The sequence below is a fragment of the Apus apus genome, chromosome 17, assembly GCF_020740795.1.
Source record: "Apus apus isolate bApuApu2 chromosome 17, bApuApu2.pri.cur, whole genome shotgun sequence".
Classification (NCBI taxonomy): Eukaryota; Metazoa; Chordata; class Aves; order Apodiformes; family Apodidae; genus Apus; species Apus apus.
The window spans coordinates 3414366-3430614 of record NC_067298.1 but is presented as its reverse complement, the minus strand read 5'-3'; the positions used below and the strand labels follow the sequence as shown (position 1 = coordinate 3430614).

General features: G+C 49.2%; 1 protein-coding gene across 4 annotated transcripts in view; it reads left to right on the top strand.

Annotated features, from left to right (window-relative positions):
* The window catches only part of GAS7 (growth arrest specific 7), a 92843-nt gene that overhangs the window by 49549 nt on the left and 27045 nt on the right, over positions 1–16249 (top strand). For 3 of the 4 annotated variants that reach the window (XM_051634683.1, XM_051634682.1, XM_051634685.1), the window contains exons 4-7: positions 940–1025; positions 4257–4310; positions 13553–13642; positions 15662–15777. In XM_051634683.1, the coding sequence (XP_051490643.1) occupies positions 940–1025; positions 4257–4310; positions 13553–13642; positions 15662–15777 (346 nt within the window). The remainder of the gene's footprint in view (positions 1–939; positions 1026–4256; positions 4311–13552; positions 13643–15661; positions 15778–16249) is intronic. The other variant, XM_051634684.1, reaches the window with a different exon arrangement.

Sequence of the window (16249 nt, the reverse complement as noted above, 5' to 3'; positions counted from 1 at the left end):
ACTCCAGAATTAAAAGTGTTAAATGTAAAGGTCATTGCTGCCAGCTGACTGTAAGTAATGCAGCCTAGAGGATGCTTTTCATAGACTTTTTTTGAACTGATGCCCCTCTGTCAGCAAAGCTGAGTGTGAAGTATGCTTGAAGACTGTGCATTTTGTTGTGACCAAAGGATTTGAGATGCATTTGTGTATCTTGTTTCAATCCTACTTTGACCATGATTGTTTGCTCAGTATATTCCAAAGATAAAGCACCTACGGCTGTATGCTTGAATTGTGAACATCCTACAAGGCTTGATTTCTTGCCATGAAATGACATCCCCATGAAACCAGTACTTTTCAGATAACCTGCTTCTTCAAACACATCATTTTTCACCACGAGGACAGTCAAACACTGCAATAGTCTCCCAAAGGAAGTGGTAGATTCCCCTACATTGGACAGTTTTAAGTCTGAGCTGGACAGGCTGCTGAGCCACCTCATATAGACTATAGCAGTACCTAGAAAGGTTGGATCAGATGATCCTTGAGGTCCCTTCCAACCTGGCATTCTAGGATTCTGTTATTTTACCAAACAGCACTATAGGAACTGTTTTGAGTTTGGAGGTCTCTTTTTCTTGACTCTTGCCAGCTCAGTCACTCCTGTCATAATTCCTGGTAAAAGCCTGCTGCAGGATCCTGACAGCAGAGTGGGCCCATGGGCTGAGCTTCTGTAGAGTCCAGTTCTGGGGACCTTCTGGGTTGGAGCTAATACTTCATAGTTGCCAGCCTCTTGGGATGGGGAGAAGCATCCCTAGCTTCTTAGGCTGGAGGCAGTGAACACTGGTGACTCAAAAAGGCACAGTGATTTCATGGCTGTATATTCAGTGATGTGATCAGTCTTTAAACTGTGCAATGATCCCTTTGCTCCCAGCAGCAAGCCTGCTAACTCTCCATCTGTTCTCACAGTGAATGGCTACCACATCTCTGGGACTCCAGTCCACCAGCTCGACTCCAGCCACATGAGCCTCCGAAAAGCAAGTGGGGACCCTCAGGTATGTTCTGGGGGGAAAGCCAGCCAGTGGTATCCAAAAATAAATGGGTCTCCACTTAAGCAGTTTAGGAGTCTGCCCAGAGTGGGATCTCAAGAGGCATTTTCTCTTAGAAACTGTCAGATCAGACAGATCTGTTGCATCTAGAATAATTAGCCTTTGTGTCTAACTGATAAAACAGTACAAAATGCCAAGATACTTGGGACTTTTTTTTCCCCTATCACTCCTCTCTGTAAAATCCAGCAGGCCACTTTAGTCACTAGTAACAACTCTACAAATTTTCCTGCCACTCCAGCCTGAAGCCTGGGCCTGTCTCCAGCACAGCCCTCTCTCTAGGCTTAAACATCTGCCCATGTATCTGTATCTCATTGTATTTTCTTGCAGCTCCAGGCTTCCCTCCCAAAGACAGCATTCACAAAGAATTTGTCTGAAGCTTTTTTCTCGATTACTTCATCCATTCCTGGATGTCCTTTTTACAGGCCCTCCTCTGTGTCTTACATAGCCTGTGCCTCACTCATCACCCCAGGGTAGTGCTCCAGATGCTGACTCGTGGACAGCCATTCTCCCCAGCCTGTCTGTCCAATTTTTCAATAGCTGTTCCTTCACTTTTTCTTGCACCACTCCACGTCCCTGGGAGAGTCTTCCCCTCAGGTCTGCAGATGCAGCACAGGGCCCTCTTCCAGCTCCCCCCATGAAGCTCTTTGCTCCCTGCCAAAAGAGCAACAGCTGAACAGCAGGTGGCCTGCACTGCTCTTGGGTTGTGCTTCCCTGTCCCCTGGCATTTTCCCTCAGTGGCAGTGGACCCAAGTTCTCTGTTCCATTTCTGTGGGTTCTTCTGCAGCACAACTACTTAAATTCACCCAGTGAAATGTATCTTTGATGCCTGTGCTGCTACCATGCTGACCTGGGGGGCCTGTTGCTCCAGATGTCCCCCTGATGTTCCCTGTTTCTGTGTTGTCTGCCAACTGTCTCTGTTTGCCTCAACCCACTTTCTCACCCACTGCTTCCGAGGTAGTGGCCTTCAGCCACTCGTGTGCTGTTTCAGCTAAGTCAGCATTCTGGTTTTGCCCACCAGTGGGTTCATGGCATCTTCTGTGATACAGTCCAGTGCATTGGACTCCCTGTTCCTTCCACATCCCCATCAAACATCTTGCACTCAACTGTCCCACGCTGCTGCTTCTCTGAGCTGCTTCCACAGGCTGGAAGCAGAGCCATGTGGGCACCTAAACTGGGTTAGAAATGTTTTAGGGACTGCTGAAGTGCATTACCAGACACTTCTGTCCACATGCCTGCTTTAAGTCCCTCAGAGAACCTGGATGAACTTGCAGGCTGTGACTTCCTTTAAAAAAAAGCTGTGTTAATCCTGGTGGAACAAATCTCATTTCTCCAGGTTTCTGATCCACAGTGTTTTGCAGCTGGCTTGGTACACAAGTCAGATTAGCTGAGTCCCCCAGAACTTCCTTTGCCACTTTCCATTTTCATGGTGCTGAGTCTGACTCCAGTTTATAACCAGCTTTCTGGTCGAATTCACCCCTCAAATGGGGAGTCTGTTGCCATGTACTGGTTTGCTCAGCTGACTCAACCATCAGCCTGACAAAAATCCCTGTTCTCACTCACATCAACACCCCTCACAATACTTTCTTTCCATCGCTCCTTTGTTACAGGCTTTTCCAAATTGAAGTCCTGGCTTCATTCCTGCTTTGGACCTGTAACTAGTTTTGAATCTGTCACTAGCTGCTGGTGCTGTTAGTTAATTCTAAGAGCAGCTTGTGTCCATGCCCGGTTGGGAGCCTGCTTTTCCTGGGAGCTGTGGCTCCTTTTGCAGAAGAGTCCTTAGGAAGGAAAAACCCCTGAGCAGAAGCTGTTGGTTACAGAAGGCTGACCCCCACACACTTTGGCCAGCCCCTCTGCCGTTTGCCTGTCTTGGGCCACCCCCTGCTTTGCCTTGGCCACCTCCGGGATGCTTTCTTTACCCCAGGGGAGCAGCCACCGTGCAAATAAACCTTGGCAAGATCCCTCAGGCCAGCTCAGCTGCATTTCTCGGAAGCAGGTGAAGGGGGGTTGGGGAAAGCCACAGCAGAGAACAAGCTGGAGCTGTGCCCAGCGCGGGGGCAGCCCTTCTTTCACAGAATCACAGAATCCCAGGGGTTGGAAGGGACCTGGAAAGATCACCCAGCCCAACCCCCCTGCCAGAGCAGGGTCACCCAGAGCACATCACGCAGGAACGTGTCCAGGGGGGTTGGAATGTCTGCAGAGAAGGAGACTCCACAGCCTCTCTGGGCAGCCTGTCCCAGGGCTCTGTCACTCTCACAGGAAAGAAGTTCTTCTTGATATTCACATGGAACCTCCTGTGCTCCAGTTTGCACCCACTGCCCCTTGTCCTGTCACTGGGCATCACTGAACAAAGCCTGGCTCTGTCCTCCTGACACTGCCCTTTACATATTTGTAACCACTGATGAGGTCTCCCCTCAGTCTCCTCTTCTCCAAGCTCCAGAGACCCCGCTCCCTCAGCCTTTCCTCATCAGGGAGATGTTCCACTCCCTCCATCATCTTTGTGGCTCTGCCCTGGACTCTTTCCAGCAGTTCCCTGTCCTTCTGGAACTGAGGGGCCCAGAGCTGGACACAACATTCCAGATGTGGCCTCACCAAGGCAGAACAGAGGGGGAGGAGAACCTCTCTTGACCTACTAACCACCCCCTTTCTAACCCACCCCAGGATCCACTGGCCTTCTTGGCCACAAGGGCACATTGCTGGTCATGGTCACCCTCCTGCCCACCAGGACCCCCAGGTCCCTTTCCCCTACCCTGCCCTCCACCAGCTCAGCCCCCAACCTGTCCTGGTACATGATGTTTTTCTTCCCCAAATGCAATTACTGCTTCCTAGAGATCAGCGCCGGCACAGCTGCCCCCGAGGGACGAGCAGCACAGCCCGGCGGGGGGCCCGGGGGCACAGCCAGACCCCGCTGCCCGGAGCCCGGGGGGGGGCTGGGGATCTGTAGCCCCGGCTGCCATGGGCTGTGCCCGCCCTGGGCTGTGCCCTCCCTGGGCGGTGCCGAGGGGAGGCGGCTCCTCCCGCGCCGGGGCGAGCGGCGCGGAGCTGCGGGAGCTGAGCGCAGCCGTGCGGGACCGGGCCGTGCGGGGCCGGGCCATGGGGCTCGCCTAGCCCCCCCCCCCCCAGCCTGCCATGCTGTGCCCCGAGAGCGGCCGTGACGCTGCCCCCCGCTTGTCCCCACAGCCCCCCGGGTCCCCGCTGGCGCCGCGGCGGCAGAGCAAGGAGAGCAGCCTGACGGTGAGTGCGGCGGGGCCGGGCTGGGGGGGGGGGGGGGAAGGTTTGTTTTCTTTTTTTTGGGGGGTTCTCCGTCCGGCGCCGAGTTTCGGTGCCGGCCTGGTGGTGGGAGGGGGGGGTGGCGGGACGAGGGGGGGGTCCTGAGAAAAACTTGCTCGCCCCGCGGGGCCCCGCAGCTGCCGGCAGCTCTGGGGGGGTCCGAGAGATGCGCCCAGGAGATGGGTCCTTGCCTGGGCACGGAGAAACCTTTGCCTGTTCCTCCAGGAGCTGTGCCAAGGTGGGTTGGTTTGTTGTTTGGGTGTTGGTTTTTTTTCTGAGCCAGAGCGTCCAAGCAAAAGATTCCTGGTGGGAAGCGTGAGGCAAAGGTTTTAGGCTTCAATCTGAAGTTAATCTTACATTTTCTTTTAATATTGGTAACGAAGTATAGCTGACTCAACGGAGGTGTTGTCAGTACCAGGTTTACAGGTGTTAATATCTTTTGGATGCCTGGTGAGCTCCTCTGGAACGTGGTTTGCCTTTCTGGGCTTCTCAGCACATGGTAGATGTTTAAAAACAGGAAGGGAATCAAAATTGATGAATGAATGTGGCTGGGAAGAGAAAGTTATTTAAAAGGCAGTAATAAAGTGAGCAGGTAGATGAATTGCAGAGATAAAGGAGAGGCAATAAACACGCTTACGGCTGCAAGCATTGGCAAGGTATAAAATCCATGAGAACTGAAGGAATAAGTTAATGTTGCACATCGTTGTTAACTGTTACTGTGAGGCTGGGCACGTTATCACACACAGCTGTTGATTTATCCCTCGGTGGAGATGGTTCCCTGGGTTTCTGGTGACAGGGATGAGGGTTCAATAGCAGCATGTTCAGATGTCCCTGAGTGCAGCCTGAGCCAGTCATTGCCACAAAGGTACAATTTTCTGGGGGGGGAGAAAAAAATAAAATAAGGTATCTTCAGTAGTTCACTTGGCTATCAAAGCAGTCGTTGCAAATTAAAAAAAAAAAGTGTGTTATTACTCTGGTGTGTTGTGAAGGAAGTTTAAATTTGTTGGTTTGGGCAGATTTGCAAATGTCCCTGGGACTCGGCTGCAGGGCCACAGTGGCTGGGGCTGGAATTGTGTCTGAGCCACCTCATGCAGGCCCCTGGCCACCTGGGTCAGAGGATCAACAGCAAACCATGGGCTGAACAATGTGTCCCCAGGATCTAGAGGTGGTCTCGGGGTGGGTTTTGGGGCACAGCACAAGGGGAACAGCGCTTGCGTTTCTGAAATACTTGCTGCTTACAGGGGTGAGGCCTTGGGCTGTTCACTGGGGGTGGTTTTCACTGCCCATGTGCCATCTGGTAGCATCTGCAAAGCAAGAAAGTGTTGTGTGTTATGTCAGGGTCACTGAGCGTGTGTTTCTCCACCAGAAGTCCAAAGCTTTCAAGTACAATGCATCACACAGACAAAAACAAGCTAATTTTAACATCTATTTGCTCCAAGCCATTGCCTGCATCAAGGAAGCATTGTGTAAAACAAGATTCTCATAGAGAGTGTAAACTGTAAAGCAATGTCATTTCCCCCCTGTCTCCTAGGAGGTTGTGTTTGTTCAGTGCCACTCAGGCTGAGGTTGGGATGTTCTGGTTAGCAGAGCTGCAGGGCACATCCTTAGCCTGCTGTCAGATGTTTTGTCTTGGTCTGTGCAGTGCTCGGGCAGAACCTCTTCTTGCAGAGGGGAATTTTGTGATTGACTTTGGGGATCTCAGTCCAGCAAACCTCCCTTCAAACTGGGAATCCTGTGATATGCAAACTGCAGACACGAGGTGACCTGGCTGTCTCCCAACTGCTTTCAGCAGAGGGGTGGGGATTCATTCCCATCTCCCTAGGGATGCATCTGCCTTCTCTACTTCCAAAGAGCCATTTGGGAGCACGGCTTCTGAAAATCCTGAAGGCAAGTGGGAACTGGTGTATTTCTCACCTACCAAGAGAAAAGAGGATGGTGTTTTCTCCCTGGGAGACCTATGTTACCAACACTGTGTTTTCATTGGAAGGGAAACCCCTGCTGGGTTATATCAGAGGCTGTTATGAAACTGCTGCTTGCACAAATTATTGATGCTTACTTAGGAAGCAGCAGTGGAGGTCTGCTGTCTGCACTCTGTGTTGGTTTTGCAGTTTCAAGGTGCACACATTAGTTCTGGGCTAGGTGGTTTGCTGTCTGATTCCTGAAGAGCTGTCTGTCTGACCTTGAGTTCCTATGGAAGCTCCTTTACCGTAGGTAAGAGAGAGTTAAATGGAGAAGCAACAAGGGGATATCAGCTCTGCGACAGAGCTATGAAGAGTGAAAAATCTGTGTGATGATAGAGTATTTTCGAGTGTGGGCTTCTTTCTGAAGAATGCTCTAGTGCCCTGTCAAAATACAGCCTGGCTTGGAAAGTGTTGCAGATGGGAAGAGGGGCAGCCTACATGCAGTAACTTGGTATTTTCTGCTGCTGTGCTCTGCATCTGACACAAAGTGATGAACACGGTGGGTGGCTGCACATTCAACCCCCTTCTCCCTCAGCCCTGGGGCTGATTGCCCAGCAGAAGCTGTCGTAAATCTCCTGCTTTGGCAGGCACTGACCAAATAATCTCTGGACCTTTCTACAGGTAGAACAAATAAAGAGACCTCTAAACATTCTTGGCAGAATCATCCTGTTGAGATAGGAAGGGTATCATCAACTGACTTTGTTAATCAGAACTTCAGTTGTCTGTTCTCCCCTTCCATTGTACTGCAGTTGTAGCCTCCCAGCCTCCCAGCACGAAAACCACAGGCAAACTCATGATGTTGAAGCTACTGAGATGCAGCCTGGGCATTCCTGGGCTTCCCTCTCTGGGTAGAGTTAAAACTGCCCAAGCCTTTCTCTGTGCTTAAGCTCTTCTGAGATCTCCTCCAGCCTTTGCATTTGACTGTTTTGCCCAAACAAGCCCATTTAGCAGGTGAACTGACTACATCTAGTGGAGTTGACCATTGTACTTTTCAGGTCTAGGCTGAAATCGTAAAGCAGATACTGAGTTCAGGCAATCTGGCATGGCTGTGTTATGTGTAAGGTGCTGTGAATATGCAGAAATCAGGAAAAGTAATCTGCAGTTTTAAGATGAAGAAATGAGCAAGAATATTGCCCTGCTTGAGTCACTTCAGCACAATACAGGAAGTTCACCCTCTGTCTGCTCGTTTATTTATATATTGTCTTATGTAATAAACATGTCGTTGATTATCTAAGCCTTGATAATATTATTCTTGCTTTATTCATGTTGCTTGGCAATGTCTCATTTACTGGTGAGTGCTGGTAGCAACTTCAAAGCCTCCAGAGGATTTTGAAACCCATGAGAAGAGTGTGCATGTCCAGCCCAACAAAGTCTCTTGCTCCTGTGCAAATCCTGTGCACTCACCTGCCTCCCTGTGACTGTTCTTGTGTCACCCTCTTGCACCTCAGACATGAATCAAGAGTCACCTACAACATAAACAGCTCATTTTGCCATCACTGCCAGTGCACTCCTGTGAAATATGAGCTGCAATATTTAGCTGCTAAGAGTGTAATTGCTTTTGCTCATGATCAGCATAGAGGCAAAAGTGTTTTAATCCATTGATGGAGTTTGGTACACAGCAGGCTTGTCAAGAGAAATGCATCAATTTGTGTTGCTGATCTGGTTTTCCTCCCTCTCTCCTCAACCCCAGGCTTTGTTGTCACCATGTTTTTCACAAAATGTCTTCTCTGGCTGTGTACCTTCTTCTAGCCTCTGTCATCCAGTGGTTCTCTCAGTTTTTATGGTTCCTCTCATGTCTGGTTGCAGCTGGAAGGACAGGCTGCTGTCCTCTGGCATGTTTGCTTGGCTTACACTCCAAGTACACCTTGCTGGTGTCTTGTAATTAATTTTTCTCTGTTGCAAGCTGACAACAGCCATTATTTTTATTAGCAAAGAGGCTGGATGAGAACTTAATATTATGGTGAGACTCATTACCACCTTGGCTGTCCCTGCAGAGCCTGTGTGAATATAACATGGGTCATAACGCCTCGTTTTCTCAAGTTCTGTGGCTCCACCATTAGCCAAGATATGTGCTTTAATTTGTTTCTTGCTGGCAATTACAGCTGTAACAGTCAGCTTCTGCATGCTTTTGTTCAGCCTTGTTGGCTGGTCAGTGTTGTTGGAAGAGATCAGCACTGAGATGGTCTCTCCTGCTGGTTGTGTTTGGACCTTGCACATAACGTGACTGGCTGTCAGGGGGGCAATTAGTGGGAGCAGTGGTCCCTGGCAGTTAGAGCAGTGGTCCCTCACAATTAGAGCAGTGGTCCCTGGCAGTTAGAGCAGTGGTTCCTCAGATGGGGAGAGGATGTCACTGTCTGTGGGACTGACAGAGCTGTTAAATGCTGTTCAACACCAGGATGTCATTATGAGATGCTTTGGCTCTTTTCAGCATCAGTCAAAAAGTCCCTCAGTGGGACTGAGCTGGTGAACCAGGGTGTTTCTTTTCAGCTGTCTTGGATTTTAGAAACAAGAAACAGAGCATTTCAGAGGGAGGATTGTAGGGGGAGGGAGAGGTGGTCCCTCCACTACTGACGTGCAGCTCTTTCCTGCCAACCCTGTTCTCCCCTCCTTGCTAAGAAACCCCACGAGGTTTTAGAAATGTTTGGAAATACAGATCCAAGAACTCTTGTGTAAGAAATCTGTGGTGATGAAAAGAAAGAAAGAGCCACAGGATTTCCTATGCAATTGTAAATAGGAATAGTTGTATTTTAGGAATATTCTAGAGTTTTTTAGGATTTTTTCTAGAGTTTTGAAAAATTTTATGCTCCCTCTGGGATTTATTTAGCAACATTAATTCTGCCAAGTTCTGTTTAGCACATAAATAATTTGTTTATTTATTTTAAATGTGAGAGCTGCTGCATTTTACTTTTTAAATTCTGAAATGGTTTAAATGTGATACTAGACCCAAATGGCCTGCTGACTTCTCCCAGACAATTCAGCATCATTTGTAGACAGTTAAATACAAGCTTCTGAGATGTGAAGAACTTCTGATTTATTCATAAAAGTTGAGTCTGATGATACTCTGAGAAATATGTGAATTAACCCTGCTATCATCACCTGTTGAAATGTGTACTCACTGATCCTCTTGCTGCTGCTGGACTGGTGATACCTTCACCAGTCTAAGCAGGAGCATTTCCAGTGACTCTGTTTCCTTAGGACATTAGTGATGGAACAGCCTTAGTAAGCTGCTTCCAATCAACACAGATCTAGTTTTTGAGAAGCAGGTGCTCTTTCTATCAGGGAATATAAATTTCCCTTGCAGTCGCAGGGATGTAGAGCAGAGTAACTCTCATAATCCAGGAGGAAGCAGTTAATGAACTGCTTCACCACCTGGACACTCACAAGTCTATAGGGCCTGATGGGATCCAGCTGGGAGTACTGAGGGACCTGGTAGAGGAGCTTGCCAAGCCTCTCCCCATCATTTATCAGCAGTCATGGTTAACAGAGGAGGTCCCAAAGGACTGGAGGCTGGCTAATGTGACTCCCATCTACTGGAAGGGCTGGAAGGAAGATTGGGGAGCTGCAGGCCTGTCAGCCTGACCTCAGTGCTGGACAAGATTATGGAGCAGTTCAACTTGAATGAGCTTGCAGGACAAGTGCACAATAACCAGGGGATCAGGCCCAGCCAGCATGGGTTCAGGAAAGGCAGGTCCTGCTTGACCAACCTGATTTCTCTCTGTGACCAGGTGACCTGCCTAGTGGATGAGGGAAGGGCTGTGGATATTGTCTACCTGGACTTCAGTAAAGCTTTTGGCACCATTTCACACAGCATTCTCCTAGGGAAGCTGGTGGATCATGGCTTAGGCAGGTGTACTGACTGCTGGGTAAAAAACTGGCTGGATGGCCAAGCCCAGAGAGTTGTGGTGAATGGAGTTAAATCCAGCTGGTGGCTGGTCACAAGTGGTGTTGCCCAGGGCCCAGTTTTGTGGCCAGTCTGGTTTAATATCTTTATCGGCGATCTGGATGAGGGGATTGACAGCACCCTCAGTAGGTTTGCAGACTACACCAAACTGGGGGGAGTGTTGATCTGCCTGAGGGTAGGAGGCTCTGCAGAGGATCTGGACAGGCTGGCTGGATGGGCTGAGGTCAATTGTATGAGGTTCAACAAGGCCAAGTCTGGGTCCTGCACCTGGGTCACAACAACCCCAGGCAACGCTCCAGGCTTGGGGAAGAGGGGCTGGAAAGTGCCCAGAGGAAAAGGACCTGGGGGTGTTGATTGACAGTGGCTGAATATGAGCCAGGGTGTGCTCAGGTGGCCAAGGAGGCCACCAGCATCCTGGCTTGTACCAGCACTGGTGTGGCCAGCAGGAGCAGGGCAGGGATCATCCCCCTGTGCTGGCACTCGTGAGGCCATGCCTTGAATCCTGGGGTCAGGTCTGGGCCCCTCAGGACAAGAAGGACATGGAGGGGCTGGAGAGTGTTCAGAGAAGGGCAAGGGAGCTGGGGTATGGGCTGGAGCACAGGTGTGAGGAGGAGCAGCTGAGGGAATTTGAGTTCTTTAGTCTAGAGAAGAGGAGACTGAGGGGAGCTCCGTGAGAGGACGTTGTAGTGAGGTGAGAATCTGTCTCTTTTCCCATGTAATCAGTGTCAGGACAAGAGGCAGCCTGTCCCAGGGCTCCATCACTCTCACAGTAAAGAAGTTTTTCCTCCTGTCGAGGTGGAACTTCCTGTGTTGTAACTTGGTGCTGCTTCCCCTCGAATGCTTTGTTTCCTGAAAGTCCCCTGCTCTGGGAGGATAAGCAGGAGCACTGCCCACTCACGGGGAGCAGTTGGCCCACTATGATGTGTGACAGAGCAGTTGTGCACGTGTTCAGAGGCCATCTCATTTTATTTTTTTTTAAGGCAAAAATACAACATATTGCGTTATCTGAGAAATCGGGTTTGGCTGTGACAGTGTAGGGGCATGTCCAGGTAGCAGCACAGCCCGTGATCAGCAGTGGGGTGGGATCTGGTGGTCTGGGAAGCAAAGCAGAGCCTTTTCTCTCCCTGCCTGTGTGTGCTGGCCCAGGTCTGTGCTGCTGAGACACCATCTGAAAGTAGCACTTTGGTGTAAGGTTTCTGCCTGGTGTTTGTAGGACATTTGGTCTGATCATTTGCAAAGCTGCCTGATGGGGATCAGTGGTCTCCTAACAGGGTGTTGAGGCTGTTCACAGTCAGCCCCTTGTGCAGGAGCTTTGCTGTGTCCTCGAGTGGCTCTGAGCAGCCCTGCATGCACTGGCTGTGCCCAGAGGAGAGGTGCTGGCTCCTGGGCTGCTGCCAGGAGATGGTGGGATCTTCTCACAGGCTTTTAGATCTCATGATCCTTGAATGGAGCAGGGAAGGTAACCCAATCTACCTAACCAAAAAAGCCAGAGCAAGATGGGCTTGTGGTGCTGTCCTGAGATAACTGACATGGAAAGAGGCAGGAGAAGAAAGGGTTAGCAGAGACAGAAGGTGTCCTCAGTGAAATGTCCCTCGTGGAGGGGCTTCATCCTGGAGGCTGTGGTGGTGACACAGGGGCCCATAGCAGAGGCAAGGAGTGCAGCTGCACTGGCATCTCCCCTGGCACGACCTGTGACACTGCAGGGGTGCAGGGTGCCCAGGTGAGGGTGAGCACTGGCACCTCCGTCACACGACCATCCCACTCTGAGCTGATGCTTTGTAATTCCTGACGTGTGGCACTTCTTATGGGGAGCCTGAAGAACAGGGAGGTGTTGGCCTTTGTTGGGATAGTGTGACCAGTGGAGGCTGGCTCTGGCTGGAGATGCAGGCTGCTGCTTGTGAAGTGAGAACCCTGGTCTCCAACCTCCTGCAGATCAGATTGAAGCTCAGTGGAGCTGGGAGGAAGCTGGATGGGAATTCACATGTTTAGGATCTAGCTGAGGTGACAGCCAGAGATACTGTAGGTACAGGTTCCTCAGCCTGCTTTGCGATGGAGTTGGCAAGGTCTGGACAGGGTGATTTTTGTGGAGAAGGGAATTGGAGAAATCTCTTGTGTTTCATGCAGGACAGCTACTGAAACTCCAGCCTGGGCAGACAGCAGCAGAGTCAACGTGGGCTTGTAGGAACAACATTGGATCAGCTAAAGGCTTTGTCTGCATTGCCCTGGCCTGGTGGGCTTACACTGTGTCAGCACTTTGCAGCATGTTGCTGTGTCCTTTTTGATCCTCTCTGAATAGCCCAAAGGCAGATTCACTGTGTGTAAGCACTGCCCTTAGGGCTGCCCGTGCAGCTGTGCTCACGCTGCCCGAAGCTTTGGGTTTGGATTTAACTGCTCTAACCCACGCCCCAGATCTGTACAGTTACATTTGTGAGTCTTCCACCCCCAGTTTCTGTTGTTCCCTTGATTCATACACAAGTACTCTTTGTGCCCAGTGAACCTGCAGGCATGATAAGAGGAGCTGCTTCTCCTGTGCCTGCCCAGCAGAAATTTCAGGCGAGTGTTATGTCCTGGCAGTGAGCTCTTAACTCTCACTGGTGCTTGCCCTGAAGGGCTTAACTGTGTCCAGGGTTATTCTGCAGCACATTCAGCAGTAGCTGTTACACTTTTTGCTTCCACTGTGCTTTTATCAGGCTACGTTTTCTACCGTGATAACTTAATGAGCACTTGTACTTCTTAACACCTTTGTTTAATGACTGTGTGACGAGTCCTGTCCCACAGCTTCCTGTGGTTTTTGGGTACTGAAAACCAGCTGACCTTAGAGGCCCATGTCCCTTTTTGCAGGGAGCATCCATTTAATCTGCAGAGGTCTCTGGGATAGATGGAAGGGCTGTGCAGTGAAAAAATGACACCTTTTTTAGGTAATCCTCTGAGAGACTATTATAGCCAGCATTTTCTGGTGCGACAGGCTGGCAGAGCCTTCAGTGCTTCTGCTGCTCATGGTGTTCCTTGTATCCAGGGCATGCTCAGGGTGTTTCACATGAGGATTTTTACCACTGTTTGGTAGGGGTCTGGGAGAACTCTCTGTATGGTGCTTTCCAAATCAAGCAAGTTTTCCTCGTGTGAAATGAGTAGTTTATTTTCCTTTGAGCCTACACTCCAGCTTGCTCAGAAGAGCTTTCTGGGATACTTAGCAGCTGTTTCCATGCAACAACCAATTTGTCTTCACTGACATGCATTCACTGTGGATTTTCTGATTGGAAGTGCGTGTATATAACCTTTCATTTGCATATTTCTCATCAACAGCTAAATTCCACTACCTTCTGACTCTCTGCTTTTTTTAACAGATAAACTGTGTAACTTTCCCCCACCCTGACGTAATGCCAGAGCAGCAGTTGCTGAAACCTTCGGAGTGGAGCTACTGTGATTATTTCTGGGTAAGTAGGCAGCCAGCCACATGCCATCTTGCAGCTCCTGAAGCTTCTGAAAAAGTGGAACAAACAGCTTAATTTGTGGTAAAGGTAAAGGAGAATTTGGGCTGCAGTTCATTAGGGCAGCACCAGGGAGACTTGAGGACAGCAGTGAAGACCAGGTGGAAACCATCTAACTAGTCTCAGATGTGGGTGGTTATCAGAAGAGTGTCCAGAAGGGCAGGGTCAGCTGTCAGAACATGGGTTTGGTCAGGAAATGAGGATGTAAGACATCTTGGAGTGCATCAGCCAACAGGGCTGTGCAGCAGGAGGAGAGATAGTGAGGTGGCTGACAGCGAATATTACTTCAGTGTTTCCCAGAGCTGGGGATGCAGCAGGAAGCTGGGAGTATCACATTTAAAAACAAGCAGATAGTTACAAACTTCGTGTTAAATTGTAAAACACTCCCACAGGATATTCTGGAGGAGAGAGGACGAGGTTTATGAAGAACAGGCCTATTTGTAGCTCTTAAATTGAGTAGTTTTATCAGCCTTCAGCACAGGAAGTCTCCAGTAGCTGTGTTACTGTGTGTGCTCTCTTGTGCTTAGCTTCACTTCCAGGATCCTGAATCAGATTAACATGATACAGTAGTCCTTCAAGTGTGGGGCTGACAGAAAAAGGTCTTCCACTGGGAAACACTTTTGGGGGGTGGGGATGAAGATTTTATGAATTTAACTTGTGTTTTCAGTCATCAGTTACTGCAGTGTTTCTGTTTTACAAAAAGATGTAGCTGCTGGAGGCACAGCAGCCCTTTGCCTCGTGTGTGCCCAGTGTTGGTGTGAGGACTAATGGCAGTAACTTGCTAAAATACACTGACACATTTGCAAACGGTCACGTTACCAAACCATCAAAGTTTCTTCGTCTTCTGATCCCATGGAGCAATAAATCAGAGGTGGTGCACAGGCTGGTTTCTTTGCATGTGTTGTACAGAAGTCTCCGCCCTGCTTGGTTCTTACCATTTAGGCTGGGCCTAACTCCACTTAAAGCCTCCTTTCTTCTGCAGACTTTTATCCTCCCATAGCTCCACTCCCAGGGCTTTCTTCTTACTCAGCTTTGTAATCTGTGGTCTGCCCATGAGTCACCTCCTTCTCCGACGGGCTCTGCTCATCCCATTGTCTTGAGCTGGTGGTGCCTGGCCTGGTGTCCTACAAGTCTCCTGCTTGGATTAATATGGCATTTTTATTTGTGCAAATCTGCAGCACAGATTAGGGTTTGGAGCAAAACCTGTAGTCCTTAGGGAAGTGTTCTCCAGGCCCGTGTGTTGGAAGAGAGTGGGAAATGAAGTTCTGAAATCAGGGAAAGCAGAGAGAGAAAAGAGCAGAGAGAAGACTGTTGGTCCTTGTAGCAACCTTGAACTCAGTGGAGCAAGGAGTGAAAAGAGCTGTGCAGGAAGCAAGCAGGGAAAGATGGGATGTATGGAAATAACCTGTTGAACAAGTTGCTGGTTTACCCTGCTTTACAGCAGCCCGGTGCAGACTGGCTGTTTTCTTCTGAGTGCAAATCAGGGTTGAACTTCACAATCTATTCAAGGTTGTTTAGGGCTATGTTGCCCCTGGACGGAGCAGCAATGTCCTCCCCTCTCCTCCAGCAATTTCCTGTGCTGGCTCTAGGATCCCTTCTGCCCTGTGCAGGGCTGAGCTGTCAGGGCTCCTGCTTGGCTGATCCAGTCCAGGGGGTTATCAGGTGTGAAAAGCCATGGGCAGGAGGGGAGGCAAGACTGCTGCTTTGGCCCTAACATAATCTCATGCTAGCTGAAGATAAGTGTAAAACTTGTACTTTTTTTTAATATAAAAAAAAGCTATAAGAGGAGGAGAAAGAGAAAATGTTGAGCTGTTCCTCTGAGAGAGGCTGAGGTGCTGTGACCACCAGGTGTTCTCAGACGAGGGCTCTTTGGACACCATCACTGCTTGTTCTTGGGCTGCTGGGGACTGTGTGTCTGTGGTTTTGATCCCCATATCTTTTTCTTGAACTTCTTTTTCCTTCCAGGCTGATAAGAAGGATTCACAAGGGAACAATACAGTGACGGGGTTTGAAATTCTTCTTCAAAAGCAACTTAAAGGGAAACAAATGCAGAAAGAAATGGCGGAGTTTGTTCGAGAGAGGTAATTAACACTTTCCTATCAAGTTATTTATGGCATTATTGTTTTTTCCTGATTCAGATATTCCTTTGATACATTAATGATGTAACATAAACTGCATAAAAGATATGCTACCAGTTCTTAAAGACTATTTAGTATTTCTTTAATGTCCGTCCACACTCTGCAGCCTTCCCCAGGTCTCACTCATCTCTCCTGCTGTGTCTGTCTCAGCTGCATTGCACACGAATGTCTGGTTAGAGAGAGGGAACCAAGAAGGTTTTTAAGCTGCAGATTCTGGAAAAAAACAGACGTGGACAAAACAGAGTAGAGATAATACTTAGAAAGGAAATGTTTTGTCTAAAAAATAGAGAAGCAATTTGTTGATATGGAGCACAGGCACAGCCTCCTAGGGGAGGATGTAAAAAGACATCACTTGGGTCTTAAGCACATGCACAGATATTTAGACTGAACCCCAAGTCTTAAAGGCAGATTTCTC